This window comes from Leucoraja erinacea, chromosome 13, assembly GCF_028641065.1.
Source record: "Leucoraja erinacea ecotype New England chromosome 13, Leri_hhj_1, whole genome shotgun sequence".
NCBI classification, from domain to species: domain Eukaryota; kingdom Metazoa; phylum Chordata; class Chondrichthyes; order Rajiformes; family Rajidae; genus Leucoraja; species Leucoraja erinaceus.
The window spans coordinates 28,877,614-28,895,402 of NC_073389.1; the positions used below are offsets into that span (position 1 = coordinate 28,877,614).

Genomic DNA, 17,789 nt, shown 5'->3' on the forward strand with positions numbered 1-17,789 from the left:
GGTATGAACACTGAATTCTCTTAATTTAAAGTAACTAGCCAACCATCCCTTTCCTTTTCCCCCCCCCCCCCCCCCCCCCCCCCCCCCCCCCCCTTTTCCCAGTGCCCCACCTGGACCTCATACCTAGTCCCGCCCCCCCCTCCCTTCCCCCCACACTTCTTTTCTCCGACTTCACAATTCACTCCTCTTCTCTCCTTATGTCACACCTTTTGTTCAACCATCTGTCAATCAAACATCCCCCTCACTTATAATGCCCTAAAACTTGACAGATTGTATCCTGCTCCTCCCCTCTTCCAGCTTTCTTACATCTCCCCCTCCCCACCATAATCAGTCTGGAGACCCAACCTGAAATGTTACCTGTCCATGTTCTCCAAAGATGTTACCTGACCAGCTAAGTTACTCCAGCACTTTGTGTCTTTTTTTCAAGGACGCATGCATCCTCATTCCAGGCTTGGACGTGCTGGCCAGACAAATGATACATCGCCCTCTACCAAACTCGGCAGGCGTTCGCTGCTTGGTTCATTGGTGCCATCCTTGGACAGTTGTAAGCCTTGCTGAACTCTTCAAAGTTGCTCATTGACCCAATGACCCTGCAAAGTAAAAATACGTGTTCACCGCCCAAGCACAAGTTTAAACAGGTATAAAGTTGCACACAACAATTCACTGGAACTCAACCAAAAATAATGATATGAATTTAAACACCATCATCACACCCCATGTAACACATAGCAACTGGGTGCTAACAACAGTTTTCCACTTTTTATGGCAATTTCAAATCCCCCTCACTTTTCTCTTACTCCAACCTCACCCTTGGACTACCTGTATGAATTTGTGTCACCAGACTTGAGTGCCTGAGATTTGGTATTCAATATATTGTAGACCTCCTGGTTCATCCAAGGCTTCTGCTTGGGAAATACTCAGATGATTTTGGTGAAACACACTCCTCTGCATATTTTATTATGAAGTTGGTAACAACTGTGGCGTATTTGTTCGGGTCCACCGCCGAATCCCTGAACATTGCCTAGTCCACCAACTCCAAGTAATCACGGAGTCGTTTCTCCACTTCCACTGACCTGCTCTGTGCAGTCACCATTGTAGCTGCGCTATACAGTGGCTGCCTGTACTCAGGAAGAAAGGACAGCCAGGTGGTCTGCTTTCCCAAAATGAGGGCTGGGGATGGAGCGAAGGGCATCTTTGATGGTGGAACAGCAGTGGTTGAGGGTGTTTGATCCTCTGGTGCTGAAGCACACATGCTGATGGTAGTTTAGAAGTGACTTCAAGACTGGCCTTGTTGAAATCCTTAGCTATGAAGGGAAAGGCATCGGTAAAACACACAGTCTGGGGTTTGTTAACCACGGTATGCAGCTCCACCTGGAGTGGGATGTTGACCGTGGTCACAATGGAAGAGAATTCCCATGGGAGATAGAAGGGATAGCACATCACTGTACGATGTTCTAAGTATGGAGAGCAGGAGTTGGACAATACTGCTACGTCTAAGCACTATAAAGAGTTCACCAGGAGGCAGATGCCTCCACCTCTCCCATTCTCTGATTCCTCCGTTTGGTCATTGGAAAAACCCTCGGTCCGGGGGACTGAAGCTGGGGAGCTGGGTGTGAACCATGTCTCTGTGAAACAGAGCACACAGCATTCCCTCATCTCGCTTTCGTAAACTTATTGACTTGCACAAGAATGATATATTTAACAATAGTCACTCTGAACCTCACCTGAATTCAGGAGGACTGTGATACCCAGTCAGAATGTTATTCCTAGCTGATGCTGGGCGGTGTACACTGCATCTGACCTGGAAAGGGAAAAGATCAGACAGGCGTGGTGTTACCGACACAGACCAGTATGGAGCCAAAGCAGGAGTACGTTCTGGTTAGTTGCTAAACTGTGGGGAGAAACTGAGAGTAGTCCAAAGTTACCAGTAACAACCTGCTCCACACAACATTATTGGACAGTGGACCTCAGGACTCAACAGTGCGGTGTTCACTCTGATGAATGAAGCATTTTACTGCGATCTTGCCCTTTCACGGGGGGGGGGTCTCCACACCGTGTGAGTCACAGGCATTGACTTTTTTGATAATTTGTGATTCACCACCAATCTCAGGCACCTTTTGGTGGTGAATCACAAATTATCAGCCCCATTGACATGTGGAGACCAAACTTATGTTTTTAAAGTGGCGATTGATAAACCCTTGAATGATCAGAGAGGATTGAGCATCTGATGGAGCTGAGACAGAGGAGGAGTTCAGGCCTGAGGCAGGTCAGCTGGCTACCCGGCTCCTGATCATTTGTCTTCATGCAAGGCACTACTCACGTGAGCATAACTTAGGAAGAATAGTTGATTATGGTTCAGTTTGAGGCCAGGCAAGAGTGCCTCTTCCTTGTTTCCTCTCTTCTCTCTTATCCATTTCCGATAGGCCTGGAGGGCAGAATTCCAGTCATTAATAACAGGATGGGACTCTGCTTCCTTGCTCCCTCCAATCCTTCCCCCATCACTATTTCTCAATGTTATTGCCATGTATAATTTTAGAATTGGAAAGGTGCGTTCATCCAAGTCCCTCTGCATGGTTTGGTAATGGGGCACCGGCTGGATGGTGGTTGGGGGCGGTGACACTCAAGGGTGAAGTTTACATGCAGGGGAGAAGTGTGTGTGTGTGTTAGGGGGGTTGAGGTGGGGGTTACCATGGTGAGCTTGCCTGGTCAGAAGACTCCTTCTATCAGATGTGAACCTCCCCGAGGTTGTGCGGGAGGGTGTGGAAGCTCAGTTGGTTGACCGACGCGAGGTACACTGCCAGTTACAGGATTCATGCCCACCGACTGAAATACCCACAGAATCGTGCAAGAATCAGCCCCTCCTGAACCATTGCACCAACCATTCTCCTGAAGACCCATAACAAGCAGAATGACACAAAGTGCTTCATGGAGAGTTTTCAAACGCCCCCCCCCCCCCCCCCCCCCCCCCCCCAAGGAGGTGTCAGTGTAGGTGTCCAGCAGCTTGATCAATGAAATGGGAGGAAGTCAGAGGTGGACCTCAGTATCTGAAGGCAGTAACCTCCAGCTGAGTGGAGATTTGCCGAGCAGGATTCTGAAAGGTTGTGTTCAGCTGGTTGAGGGTTTGGGTGAAAGCACATTCCCATGGGATTCATGATCAAGCTTCCAATTGAATGGAAAAAGAAAAGGGGAGCAGGAAAGAGAGCAGTGTTGAGATGTGTAACAAGGAACTGCAAATGGTGGTTTCTACCGAAGATAGACACAAAACGCTGGAGTAATTCAACGGGTCAGGCAGCATCTCCCAAGATGGATTGAGAACCAGTGGGTTTGCTAAGTGGGAGAGAATATTAACCAGTGCCTACTTCAGCATTGGTGGGCACAGACCCACTCTCATGCTGGTTACCCTGGTGAAGTGATGGATCAGTGACTGGCAGGAGGTCAGTGTCAGTAGCGTTGCCTACCCTAAAGGCCTGGCGGAGGCCAGCGTTGTCTGCAATGTTCTCTCCCAGCGTTTGCTGTCCCTTCACCTGCAGGGAACAAGGTTAAGGTTCGGCCTTTAGAGATACTCAAACGACTTTGACACACATCGCTATCGCATTTTGATCGCAATTATACCCCCACCGTGCTACTCAGGAGCATTGTAAGGGAGTAATTGACAGTCGTGGAAAGGAGACGAAAATAGACGCAGTCTTCCATGCCCAGAGTTCCACCCAGTCCCCCTCCACCACCACCCTCCTTCAGCCGATTGCATTCAACCTTACCTTGTCCACTCTCTCTCCACATTAAAGGTACAGCTGTGGCCACCTGTTGGGGTCTGAGCTAAACCTCTCTACCGATGGGGTGCTTGGATCATTCCTTGTTTCCAAGCATCAGGAATCCCTTCCTCCTTCTCCGACAGATGGATGATTGTGGGTGCTCCCTCCTCTAGGACAGAGTGGGAAGTGGCACACCTTTGCTGCCAGTGCACGCCCCGCTCTTGGAAACTCCCCTTCTCTTTCTCAACAACACCATCTCCATCTCAGGGACAGGTGGGTGACAATATCCATCACAGGCCCACAGACCCCCTTTGCTGCCACCTTGCTTCCCGTAGCAACCCCAGTCCATTCCCACAATTCCTGCTGCTCCATCCTGTCTGTTTGGATGACTACACTTTTCACATCAATGTTTTATTTCTCCTTAAATCACAGTTTCCCTCCAACGCAGTTGACAGACACTCTCAGGCACCTCTTATCCATGGCCCACACTTTTCCATCATCCCCTCTACACCCATCAGGAGTCAGGATAGGTCCCCTTGTTGTCAGTTTCTAACCCACCAGCCTCCACATCCAACGGACCACAAAACCCTCTGTGGCACATCTTCTCATGGCCCCCAGCTTCCAGCGTATGCAAAGGAACTGGTCCACTTTGCTGTCCCCACCAGCCACCTCCATTCAACCACAACACCTCATCATAGAAACATGGAAACATAGAAAACAGGTGCAGGAGTAGGCCATTTGGCCCTTCGAGCCTGCACCGCCATTCAATATGATCATGGCTGATCATCCAACTCAGTATCCCATCCCTGCCTTCTCTCCATACCCCCCGATCCCTTTAGCCACAAGGGCCACAACTAACTCCCTGTTAAATATAGCCAATGAACTGGCCTCAACTACCTTCTGTGGCAGAGAATTCCACAGATTCACCATTCGAAAAAATGATTTTCTCATCTCGGTCCTAAAAGCCTTCCCTCTCATCTTTAAACTGTGACCCCTAGTTCTGGACTTCCCCAACATCGGGAATAATCTTCCTGCATCTAGCCTGTCCAACCCCTTAAGAATTTTGTAAGTTTCTATAAGATCCCCCCTCAATCTTCTAAATTCTAGCGTGTACAAGCCGAGTCTATCCAGTCTTTCTTCATATGAAAGTCCTGACATCCCAGGAATCAGTCTGGTGAACCTTCTCTACACTCCCTCTATGGCAAGAATGTCTTTCCTCAGGTTAGGAGACCAAAACTGTATGCAATACTCCAGGTGTGGTCTCACCAAGACCCTGTACAACTGCAGTAGAACCTCCCTGCTTTTATACTCAAATCCTTTTGCTATGAATGCTAACATACCATTTGCTTTCTTCACTGCCTGCTGCACCTGCATGCCAACTTTCAATGACTGGTGTACCATGACACCCAGGTCTCATTGCGTCTCCCCTTTTCCTAATCGGCCACCTTCACCATTCCTACTCATCCTTTCACCTCTTCCCTACCCACCATCCAGGGACCCAAACAAATCCAGCGATTCACTAGCAACTCCATTCTTCCAATCTGACACAAGGCATTCTGTGTTCACAGTGTGGTCTCTTCTACATTGGAAGCATCACTGCAGATCTGGGGCAGTTTTGCAGAGCACCCACCTAAGTCCATGGGAGTTGATCCTGAGCTTCCTGAAGCCTGCCGCCGTGATTCTTCATCACCCTACCAATCTGACATTACTGGTTTTGAGGCAGCCAGCTCCCCAGGTTGAATGTTTTAGTTGGTATACAGAGGGCAGGAGAATGAGGCAGATGGAGAGTGTGAGGCCTGGGGACATGAGGTGATGGAGGGAGGGGGGGGGGGGGGGGGGGGGTGAGGGAATGAGGTGGTTGTAGGGTGAGAGGGTGGTGAATGAGGGGAGGTAATGCAAAGTTGTGGGTGGGGAATGGGCTGATGGAAACTGGGAGGGTGGAGAGATGGAGGGTGGGGAATGAGGTGATGAAGGATGCAAGGACGGGGAATGAAGTGATGGAGGATGTGTGGATAGGGGCAATAGACAATAGGTGCAGGAGTAGGCCATTCGGCCCTTCGGGCCAGTACCGCCATTCAATGTGATCATGGCTGATCATCCCTAATCAGTACCCCGTTCCTGCCTTCTCCCCATATCCCCTGTCTCTGCTATTTTCAAGAGCTCTATCTAGCTCTCTCTTGAAAGTTTACAGAGAACCGGCCTCCACTGCCCTCTGAGGCACAGACTCACCACTCTCTGTGTGAAAAAGTGTTTACTCATCTCCGTTCTAAATGGCTTACCCCTTATTCTTAAACTGTGGCCCCTGGTTCTGGACTCCCCCAACATCGGGAACATGTTTCCTGCCTCTAGCGTGTCCAAACCCTTAACAATCTTATATGTTTCAATAAGATCCCTCTCATCTTTCTATACTCCAGAGTGTTCAAGCCCAGCCTCTCCATTCTCTCAGCATATGACAGTCCCGTCATCCCGGGAATTAACCGTGTAAACCTACGTTGCACTCCCTCAATAGCAAGAACGTCCTTCCTTAAATTAGGGGACCAAAACTGCACACAATATGGGATGGGATGGAGGCTGGAGAATTAAGTCGAGTGGTCCTGGCAACATAAACTCTTGATTGAGAGAGCGGCAGTATCAGCACCCAGGACGGACTTTGTTGGAAACCCACCATCAGTCCCGCCGGTGGCCAGTAGTAGTCGCTGTACTGCTTCACCACACATTCAGCCTCGGCCTTAAACTTTGAAATAGAGGCATTGCTCCACCACTGGTGCAAATTCCCATTTTTATCATATTCGCGGCCTGTGAATGAAACAAATTAATTAAAATCCTTGAGACGTGCTTACAATCACCAACAGAGGAGAGGTGAAATGTGAGAAGATTAGAAATCAACATCACGGTGATGTAGATGGGCTGGGGGAATGGGCAGAGAAGTGGCAGATGAAGTTTACTGCTGAGAAATATAAAGTGCAGCATTTTGGCAGCGATTATTAGAATAGGATACGAGAGCAGTGAGACTGGGGAGATACATGTACATAGTTTGTTGCAAGTGACTAAAAAGGCATCCAGGTTTCTGAGTTTTATGTGCAGAAACACAAAGAACCGGAGCAAAAATGTGATGGTGGGCATTATGCAGCAAAATTATGGTTCACCCGTAGGTGGCGTGTGTGTTCATTTCTGGAAGTCGCACTTTAAGGAAGATGGGAAGACTTTGGAAGGGGTGCAGAGCAACTTGACTGAGATAGTTCTTAGGATGGGAGAGGGAGCGACTTTAGTTAAGTAGCTAGATTGAAGAAGCCGGAGGTGTTGTACTTAGAACAGGGATGATTCATGCAACAGAGGGATTTAAGATCAGGAAGGGTTGAGAAGGAGTAAGAGGGAGAAATTGTGGGAAGAACTGAGCTGCTCTTCCATTTTGTCTTTTAATATGAGCAGCACTTCATTCAGTGGGAATCGAACTTTACGCCAGTGAATGTGCATTCTAGAGCAAGGCTAAACATGCCTGGTACAGGTGACCCATAGAGTCAAAAACAAGTCTGCTGAACACAAAACAAGTGCTTGTGAACTCAAGGTTACAACCAGATGAAAGCTTTTCACTGTACCTCGGTACACATGACAATAAACCAAACTGAAGACACTCTAATCATCCAACATAGTTAAAGATGCCTGTTTCTCAGTATAAAATTACAGAATGCTGGATCACAACCCCGTGTACATATACGTGACTAACCTTGCCGTTATGCTGTCAAAAATGATATAAAAGTACTGTATACTTTGAATCTGCAGAGCAGTCTCTCGATTCACTGCTTCCCTCATCTGACAACTATTGCTTGATTCTTGCGAATAAAGTAGCTACAGTTTGATTGTTACTCACATCTCATGTGAATCATTCGGACTCTACTGTGCGGAACCTTGTCAAATGCCCTGCTGAAGTCCATATAGACATCTACAGCTTTGCCCTCTTCAACCTTTTCCTAAAAAAAACTTTCAGATGCATATGACCCAATAGACAATAGACAATCGACAATCTCCCACATACAAAACCATACTGACTAATCAACCCTCGTCTATCCAAATGCATATATATCCTATCCCTCAGAATCCTTTCCAGTAACTTGCGGACCACAGATGCTAGGCTCACTAACCTAGACTTTTCCTTGCAACCCCCCTGAAAAATATCATTAGCCACCCTCCAATTAGCATTACTGGCACCTCACTAATGATCATTCATAAATCTCAGCCAGGGCATCAGCAATTTCATCTCTAGCTTCCCACAGTGACCTCAGATATATCTGATCAGGCCTGGGAAATCAATCCACCTTCATACACCTTAGGGTATCCAGCACCTCCACAACTGTAGTATGGATTGTCCTCAAGACATCTCCATTAACTGTCCCAAGTTCCCCAATCTTCATGTCTTTCTCCACAGTAAAAACAGAGGAGAAATACTCATTGAGGACCTGTCCATCTCCTGTGGCTCCACATAGAGATGATCTTAGTGGTCCCATTCTCTCTCCAGTTATCCTCTATACCTTAATGTACATAAAATCATTTAGGATATTCCTTAATATTATCTGCCAGAGCTATCTCCAGCCCCATTTTTGATCTCCATATTTCCTTCATAAGTATGCGCCTCAGTTCCCAAACTTCCTCCAGGGCCACACTTGATCCCAGATCCTTGTACCTCTTTCCAAGCCTCTTTCTTATTTTTGACCAGAGCCTCAAATTCTCTCAATGGATCTGGCCATCCAAACTTCCGTATTCTCACCTACCTTGCCCTTCACTCCAACAGGAACGTGCATGCCCTGAACTCTTGTCATCACTTTAAAAGAATTCCACTTTCCGAATGTTCCTTTCCCCACAAAAACAACCCTACGTTAATCAACGAACAAAGGGTTGGTTAATAAGATCGCTGATGACACCAAGTTTGCTGGAGTAATGGACTGTGAAGAAGGCTGTCAAAATATATACTGGAATATAGATCAACTACAGAAACAGGTGGAGAAATGGCAGGTGGATTTTAATCCATAACTCGCATAGAAGACAGAGGTTGTGGAGGAACGTAGATATTCTGGCTGGTTGTCTGTGGGATCTCTTCTGTTTGTGATATATATATATAAATTACTGAGATGCAAATGCAGATGGGTTGGTGAGTAGATCTGTTGACAACACCAAAATTGGAGGAGTTGCAGAGAGTGAGGAAGGCTGTCAAAAGATACAGCAAGATATAGACCAGCTGCAAAAGGGGGCGAAGAAATGGCAGATGGAGTTTAACCCAAACAAGTGTGCAGTGATGCACTTTGGGAGGTTGAATGTAAGGAGAGAGTATACGGTTCACGGCAAGACCCTGAACAGCATTGATGTGTAAAGGATTCGGAGTCCAAGTTGATAGTTCACTGAAGGCAAGTTCACACAAGTAGATGGGGTGGTAAAGAGGTTGTATGGGATGCTGCTGCCATTGATAGTGGCATTGAATATAAGAGTTAGGACATCATGATGCAGCTCTATAGGACTCAGGCTGCATTTGGAGTATTGCGTGCAGTTCTGGTTGCTCCATTACAGGAAGGATGTGCAGGCTTTGGAAACGCTGCAGGGGAACTTTTCCATAATGATGCCTGGATTAGAGGGTATTAGATACAGGGAGATTGGACAGATGTAGGCTGTTTTCTGAAATGTCAGAGATTGAGGGGAGATCTGATAGAAGCATATAAAATTATGTGGGAAGATGTTAGCAGAGATGGTGGTGGAGGCAGAAACAATAGTGGCATTTAAGCGACTTTTTGAATTTAGATTATTGAATTGAATTGAATAAATTTAATTTGCCAAGTATATACATACAAGGAATTTGCCTTTGTGTGAGAGTCAGTAACTTAAGAGTTAGCCTTAACATTCTGTTCGGTATAGATATTGTAGGCAGATAGCCCTGTTCCTATGCTGTTATATGTTTTTATTCTTTGAAACTCCCTTTGGACAGGCAAATGTTGAGTCTGCTGTAACTATCACATTAAATTAATTAGATTCTCGAGGTATATAAAATCATGAGGGGCACAGATAGGGTAGACTTCAATGCAGGGCATGATAAAGATGTTTGCAGCGAGCCTCAGACTGTAGGAAGGCAGAGGCGGTCTGTCAATTGAGCAGAAAAGAAGAGTTTTGTTTATTCCAATCCAGCAGTTGCGTCTCACAACTTTTGGTAAAGTAGTTTCAAGCCGCTGACACTTACCACTGTCATCAAAGGCGTGCGAGAACTCGTGTCCAACAATGACGCCAATTGCACCGTAGCTGATGGACCTGGAATCACAAGCAGTCCACTGTGTGAAATCATCAGAGATATTCCTCTCTACAGCATTGGACTTCTTCATGTGTCAAGATAATCCCAGTCCCTGAATTCCATCTGGTTCCTAAATCACATTGTGGACACTGTCTATTTAGAAGCACAATGGATGTGGGTCTTCACTGTGTTACATAAGTGCAGATGGCAGCAACTTCTGTACATCTTCTCCACAATTCTAAAGTTTTGGTTCCCTAAATCAAGAGTAAACATGAAGTATCTTTTCCAGATTCAGCTGCCTACAGAAATTCACCATATCTGCCCATGACGTCATGGAAGCTATGACCTTAACCAAGAGGCCCAAAACAAACAAAACAAGGCAAATCAGGTCTAATGAACCAGGTTGACTTTATCAGAGTAACCAGGTTAATGTGGTTAATGAACAGAGGGATGTACGGGTTTGTCCATAGTTCCCTAAAAGTGACAACACGGGTTGATAGGATGATGAAGAAGGCAAATGGCATGCATGCAACTTTGCAAGACACTGGTTAGACCTGGAGTATTATATGCGGTGTGGTCATCACACTATCAGAATGGGGTTGCACTGGAGAGAGTGCAGAGGAGATTAACCAGGCTGTTGACTGGATTGGATCATTTTAATTATGAGGAAAGATTGGATAGGTTGGCCTTGTTTTCCCTGGAGTGAAGAAAGTTGATGGATGACCTGATGGAAGTGTATAAGGTTATGAAAGGAATCAATAAGGTAGCTTGTCACAATCATTGAACCAAGATAGGGTTATCAAAAACAAGAGGACATACAGTAGGTTTAAGGTGAGCTTGGACAGTTTTAGAGGGGATCCAAGAAGTAAGTTCTTTACACACAGAGAATGGCTGATATCTGGACTTTGCAAGACACTGGTTAGACCTGGAGTATTAAATGCAGTTGTGGTCATCACACTATAGGAATGGGATTGAACTGTGAGAGGAGATGGTGGAATGAGAAATAATTACTACCCAAGAGGCATTACGACCAACAGTATAGAAAAATACAGCCCAAATACACCAAATTAAATTAGTATAAGTGGGCAAAAAAGGTTGGCATGGACATGGCGGGCCGAAGGGCCCATTTCTGTGTGCTATGCGACTCTAGGGCTCTATGGGTTGGATGTGTTATATATTGACTTGCAAAGGGCATTTGATGAAGTGTAACTTAATGGGGTTAGCATCAGCATTGAAGGCCATGAAATAATAGGAACATTGACAGAGCAGTAGTTAAAGTTTGTTCCTTGGACAAGAGAGAGCATTGCAGCAGAGGTCTCCAGAGGTCAGACCATTGATTTTCTTAATATATGTGAATTCTTTGGATCTAGGTGTTCACACTGCCATTTCCAAATCTGAATGGCATAAAGATGTGAGAACTGGTGAACCGTCAGGAGGGTAGAATAGAAATAGACCAGACAGTGATCGATCACTCCAGGGCTGGGGCAAATAAGCACTGAATGATGGCATTGGGTGGTGTTAGGTTTGAGGCAAGTTGAGGGCCTCAGCGAACATAGTGATGGACATTACTCACAAAGGATATTTCTCTCCCCAAAAAAACGGTTTTTGAAGCTCTCCTGCAGGAAATTCTGCAAATGGAAAAGAAACACGATGGATTCAGTGAAGACAGTGCATTGCCCATTGTCCTTTCCTATTGACTTCAAGGGTGGACTGCCCACTTTCTCCAAATGGAAATGACCCTGTCTGGGTCATGCTGAAGATTCTTTACTTCACTCCCACTTGGGTCGGCTCCTTTCGCTGATACATTTTGCTTCAGTGTCTCCCTCCTCTGGACCCAAACTAGAAATTCTCTACTTCCACCTTGCGTTCATGGTCTGACTCTTCACACCTCATTCTCTGTTTCTCAGTTTCCCATAAGCTGCTAATATCCATAATGAGCCCTTGGTATTCACGCCGACCTTCACTCCTTGACCTCAACTACCACTCTGCTTCCTGCAAGTACTCCATTTCCATTCTCCCAGTTTCCCCAACATTGCCACATCTGTCTTGATATGGTAGAAACATAGAACCATAGGAAATAGGTGCATGAGTAGGCCATTCGGCCCTTCGAGTCAACACTGCAATTCAATATGATCTTGGCTGATCATCCATAATCTGTACCCCGTTCTGGCTTTCTCCCCATAATCCCTTGATTCCCTAAACCCTAAGAGCTAAATCTAACTCTCTCTTGAAAACTCTGTACAATTGGTTATTGGTAGCTTCCATTTGCCTCAACCATTTAAAATCCCCCCCCCCCCATCTCTCCCTTCAAATGGGACAAATTAATCAGTCGCACCTTTCCCTCCCCTTTCACCATTCTGAAGGGCAGTTCGCTCTGCAAGTCCTCAGTCCACCCCTCGTTTTCCTCCCACCTTCCCATGCAACTACACAAGATGCAAACATTGGCCCTCTTGCCCCTTTTTACATGGTTTCAACACTCTTCCCAGGAGAAGCAGCAATGACTCCAGGCAAGCACATTGAAGGCAGGGCTATACTGTGGCCTCCTCTACACTAGGGATTTGGTGTCCAGGTTGCCTCTGTTCGATCCACCAGCCTCCAGTTGCTGCTGTTTTAATTCTCCATACTGTTCCCATTTTGACCACTCCATCTTTGGCTTCTAATATCTTTTTAAGGCAAGCTTGAGGAACAGCTCCTTATCTTTCACCTTGGCACATCATGCTAAACATCAAGCTCGGTGCTCTGACAGGACAAACACCCCCATCATGTTATCTCAAACTCCCACCCCTCCTTTCCCATGGCTTTGTTTACTTCAACAATCGTTATTTCACCTCCTCAGTGCTTTTGTCACCTTGCACCATTTCACCCTTTTGTCAATCAATCTCGAGCTTTCCACAGACTGTCCCTCATCTTCTCTCTTTCCTGCCCCACTAGTTACATTTAAACTTGCGGTTCTCAAGTTTCTCCCAACTCTGGTGAGATGCCATCGACCTGAACTACACTCTGTTCCTCTCTCTGCAGGTGTTCCCCAATCTGCTGAGTATTCCTGGCATTCACTGTCTGTTTTATTTTGGATGCCCTGCAGCATTTTGCTCCTGGACCCTGGTTCTGTGGACAGGGGTGGTCGGTTGGCTCTTCTGCGGGGTTTCCAAGGAATTGCAAACTCTCAGCCTCCACTCGTGCTCCTGAATCCAACAGGGCAAGTCATAAACCTCAGCGACAGCAGGTGGTGAAAAGGGGAGAGGACTACCATCCAGCACCATCGTTTTCACACAACACTTTGCACCACATACAAATAATGTCACTCAGCAGCGCCAAAGGAAATCGTGGCCTTAAGCAACTAGAAAGTCCAAATACGCACGGATCTGGTTGACTGTTGGTGCATAGAAGGCGTTTACTGTGGTAGGATTGGTGAACCATCTGTAAAACAAAAAGGACACATAGCTTTTGACAAGTCTGGACACTTTAAAGGATGCTTCTGCCTATCTTAGGAAGCTATTGGGCTAACACTTCAAATTCAAAGAAGATCCAAGAGGTAGGTTGTTCATAGAGGGCGATGATTATCTGGCACAGGCTGCCAGAGGAGGTTGTGGATGCAGATACATTGACAGTATTTAAAAAATATTCAGGCAAGTATTGTATGGGAAAGTCACAGGTATATGGGCCTAATCTGGGCAAATGTGATCAGATAGGTATCATGGTTGGCATTGTCATGCTGTATGGTTCTTTGATTCTATGAGCCAATTAGGGTATTTGAGCATCAGATGTGAGGGCGGTTATATTTTATTTGTTTATTGTCTAAAACAATAAAACTACCAGGAGCATTTTATCTGGAATATCCAACCATCAGATGTCTCACAGCCTCTGTCGGGTTCACTGCCGGCCTCAGGAGCACTGGGCATTTAAACAGCATTATAAAGGAGTTTGGATTTATCTCCTATAGCTGGGACAATTTTACGCATATTGAAGAGATGCCACAGATTAGTGAGAGCCTCCTTCAATGCATGTTCCTCCCACCACCGAGAGTAGGGCAGACACAACGCCAGCACTCAAACCAGGTCACGTGGATAGCGGGATCCATGCTGGAATGTTCAACAGCTTGCGTGTGCTGGCGGCAGAAGTAAAGGTTCACACACTCACGCTGTCTTTGAAACGGGGTACCGTAGGCTTGCAAAATCATGCTGGGCGATAAAGTTCAGTGACCTCAGCACGTTCCCAAAGTAGTCTGTGGCCAAAACAGTCAGCTGTGAAGGCAGAGACAAACCAGGTGAGTGCTCTAAATAATAAACCAGGCAAGGTAAGATTCAAACACTTGTAACAGTCTGCAACACGGGAAGAGGATATTCGGCCCATTGCGTCAATGCCAGCAAAAGGAGAGTTTTTCAGACTAGTCTCTATTTCCAAATCTTTGCAGTTTACAGTCCACAAAGTACAACCAAACATGCAACAAATCATGAGAGTGCACAAAATTCTGTGCAACTTTGTGAACTGAAAACCGTGCACCCGGGTAGTTGCACAGAATCTTTTGCTCACAGTAAGGGAATTGGGGTGGAAGATTGCAACCTTCACGTGGTCCGCCCTGTTTCGTCTAATGCAATCAACTCGACGTGCACAAACGGAAGATCAAATAGAACAAGTTGTCCAACAACTTTAGGCTGTGCACGCCACACGAAAGAAGGAATTGAGAACCACAGGACATAGCCTTAAGGTGAGGGGGCGAGGATTTAATAAGAATCTGAGGGGTAACGTTTTCATGTAAAAGATGGTAGGTGTATGGAACGAACTGCCAGGAGACGTAGTTGCGGCAAGTACTATCACAACATTTAAGAAACATTTAGACAGGTACATGGACAGGACATGTCTATAGGGATATGGGCCAAATGCAGGCAGATGGGACTAGTGTAGATGGGCCAGTGTTGGAAAGTTGGGCCGAAGGGCCTGTTTCCACACTGTAAGACTCTATGACACTAAACGGATTGATAATTGAACAACATCAAAACATGCCCTTCTGCCTATTGTCTCTATGTGGACCACCATGCCTCTTCGTCCTAATCCCATTAAATCCATATCCCTCTATATCCTGCTCATTCAAGTACCCGTTCCGATGCCTCTTAAATGTTGTTCGTTCCTGCCTCCATCACCTCCTCAGCCAACTCATTGCAAATACCAACTACTCTTGTGAATGATTTACCCCTCAGATGCCCATTAAAGATCTCCCTCTCATCTTAAACCTAAACCAGTCTAATTTTAGAATCCTTTACCATGGGGAACAGTCTCTGGATGTCAACCGTATTTGTGCCTTTAATAATGTTATGTACCTCCAGCACATCACTTCTCAACCTTCGCTCCACGAGAACGGTCCCAGCCAATCCAGTTTTCTCTGAAAGCTCAAGCCCTCTAATCTGGACAACATCCTTGGAAACCTATTCTGTGCCCTTGCTATCTTAATCACGTCCTTCCTAGAGTGTGGTGACTAGAACAACACACACTAATCCATGTGCAGCCTAACCAATGTTTGGTCCAGCTTAGAAATATTATATTAAATACATTTTTCCCATGTTATGCCAAACAGATTTTTAAAAGTAAAACAAAGAATAATGTTAATCTTCTCTACTCCAAAATATGTGAAATTACCAAATATTCACCTTCCCCACTATCCAGTCATTCTGGTCTATGTGATCTTCTAACCTGCTAAGCAATTGAGCAATCAACTATTAACACAAAATGTTGATAAGCATTAACCTGAATTGATGTGGATTCATAATGTACAGTAGTAATTAACATAAAAAAACCCAAACTCCCCGTCTAAAATTCAGTATCACAGAAAAACTGATAAAATAAATTGTAGAAACCACCAGTTTAAGGTAAACATGGACCGAGACAAAAGAGACAAAAGGAGTCTGCAGCAACAAATAATCTGCTGGAGGAATTCAGTGGGTCAGGCAGCATCTACGGAGGGAAATGTCAGAGGACGTTTAGGATGAGTCCTTTAATCTGGATTGGAAATGTACAGATGGCCAGTATAAAGAGGTGTGGGAAAGCGGTGGAGGAAGAGATAGCAAGTGATAATGTGAAAACAAGTGATAATGGATCCAGGTTAAGAGGGTTAATTGCAGATGGTGTCAGGTGGGGGAGGATAGGGTGGGAAATCTGACAGAGACCTGAGGTGATGAGCAGAGGCAACAAAGGGCTGTAGACGGAGGAATTTGATACGAAAGGAAGGCGAAGCATGGCGATATGAGTAGGCTGAAGGGAACAGTGGGGGAAGGGGCTCAGTGAGTGTGGGTGATTGTCACATGGGAAAGGTAGGGGAGCAAAAGAGAAACTGGAAAACAGGGGGCTGGTGGAGTGTGGTTGAAAAAAAAAAAGGTGTGTGCGGGAGGAGTTGGGGAAACTTGTAGGAACTGATTCCTGATGACCTGCTGGAGTGGCTAATCAAACATTTTTTAAATGGTTCACGCTAGTTTTGGAAATCTAGGCTTTCATCGCAATCACAAGTGATCACACTGAATTGTTCCAGTATGTCATGTCATAGAGGGCATGGGAGATAAACTTGGCCAAAGCCAAACAAATTAGAGGAAACGTTACATGTTTTGATAGACAACGCTGTGATGTCAGATATATCCTTTCATTCTGTGCCTATCTGGTCCTTGGCAGTGTTTAGTTTAGTTTAGTTTAAAGATACACTGCGGAATAAGGCCCTTCTTCCCACCAAGTCCGTGCTGACCAGCAATCCCCGCACACCAACACTATTCTACACACACTAGAGACAATCTACAATTTTAATTGAGCCAATAAACCTGCATCCCTGTATATTTTGGCAGTGTGGGAGGAAACGAGAGCACCAGGAGAAAATCCACACAATTCACTGGGAGAACGTACAAACTCCGTACAGACATTATTGAACCAGGGTCTCCGGCACTGTAAGGCAACAACTCCACCGCTACACCACCATGGGTGGAATAATTAATGTATAATATACTAATTCTTGCAGTCCAGTGGTCAATTCTACCCAGCTCATCTAATTATCTGATCGGGGCTGTCAGGGACAGGAAGGAAGTGAAAATACATGCCTGCCAATCCTCGTAATTAATTATCCCGATTTCAGTTATAGTTTAGAAATATAGCAAGGTTCGCAGTTCGTTTGGTCCACCAAGTCCAACATTTCAAACATCGATCACCCATTCACACTATTTCTATGTTCCCACATCCTCTTCCTACACACTAGGACCAATTTACAGATGCCCTCATCACATCAAATCTGCACGTCTTTGGGTTGTGGGAGGAAAACGGAGCACCCGGAGGAAACCCAATTGGTTACAGGGAGAATGTGCAAACTCCACAAGATGAATGTTAAATGGTGATGAGAGGAAGTGGCCGCCTTAGTTCCCTTGCTCCTCAGTTTAAAGCATTTTTATTCGAAGAGTAAATGGAGCTGAGCAAAAGCATCAACCTTCTAAAGTTACTCCCAGCAAGTGTGAGATCAATGGACATCACTGACTAGCAGTTCTGTCTATCACAGAAATTCATTACTTATGAAGTTGTTTTATGGTTAGCCCAATGAAAATCCATAAGCTTCAACCAACAATATAATTAATACAAATATAATTCATAAAACAAATTCTCGAGGAACTGATGTGTCCAGCAATTGCAAAAAACACATCTTGGCTTTCCAAAAACAAGGATGCTTCTTCCTTTTATTTCCCCAGCCACAACGATTGCCCATGGATCAAGTCCTTCCCCTCTTGTTGTTGTGGCTAAGTAGTAACTCGGAA

The 17,789-nt window shown here is 45.5% G+C and overlaps 1 protein-coding gene across 1 annotated transcript in view; it reads right to left on the bottom strand.

The window, feature by feature from the left end:
* Positions 1-301: 301 nt before the first annotated feature.
* The window catches only part of phex (phosphate regulating endopeptidase homolog, X-linked), a 60,484-nt gene continuing 42,996 nt past the window's right edge, over positions 302-17,789 (bottom strand). Inside the window, exons 14-22 of the mRNA XM_055644717.1 lie at positions 14,155-14,258; positions 13,376-13,434; positions 11,591-11,645; positions 9,970-10,037; positions 6,418-6,548; positions 3,459-3,524; positions 2,321-2,425; positions 1,725-1,801; positions 302-590 (exon numbers count right to left, since the gene is read on the bottom strand). Coding sequence (XP_055500692.1) covers positions 488-590; positions 1,725-1,801; positions 2,321-2,425; positions 3,459-3,524; positions 6,418-6,548; positions 9,970-10,037; positions 11,591-11,645; positions 13,376-13,434; positions 14,155-14,258 — 768 coding nt within the window. The 3' untranslated portion in view covers positions 302-487. The remainder of the gene's footprint in view (positions 591-1,724; positions 1,802-2,320; positions 2,426-3,458; positions 3,525-6,417; positions 6,549-9,969; positions 10,038-11,590; positions 11,646-13,375; positions 13,435-14,154; positions 14,259-17,789) is intronic.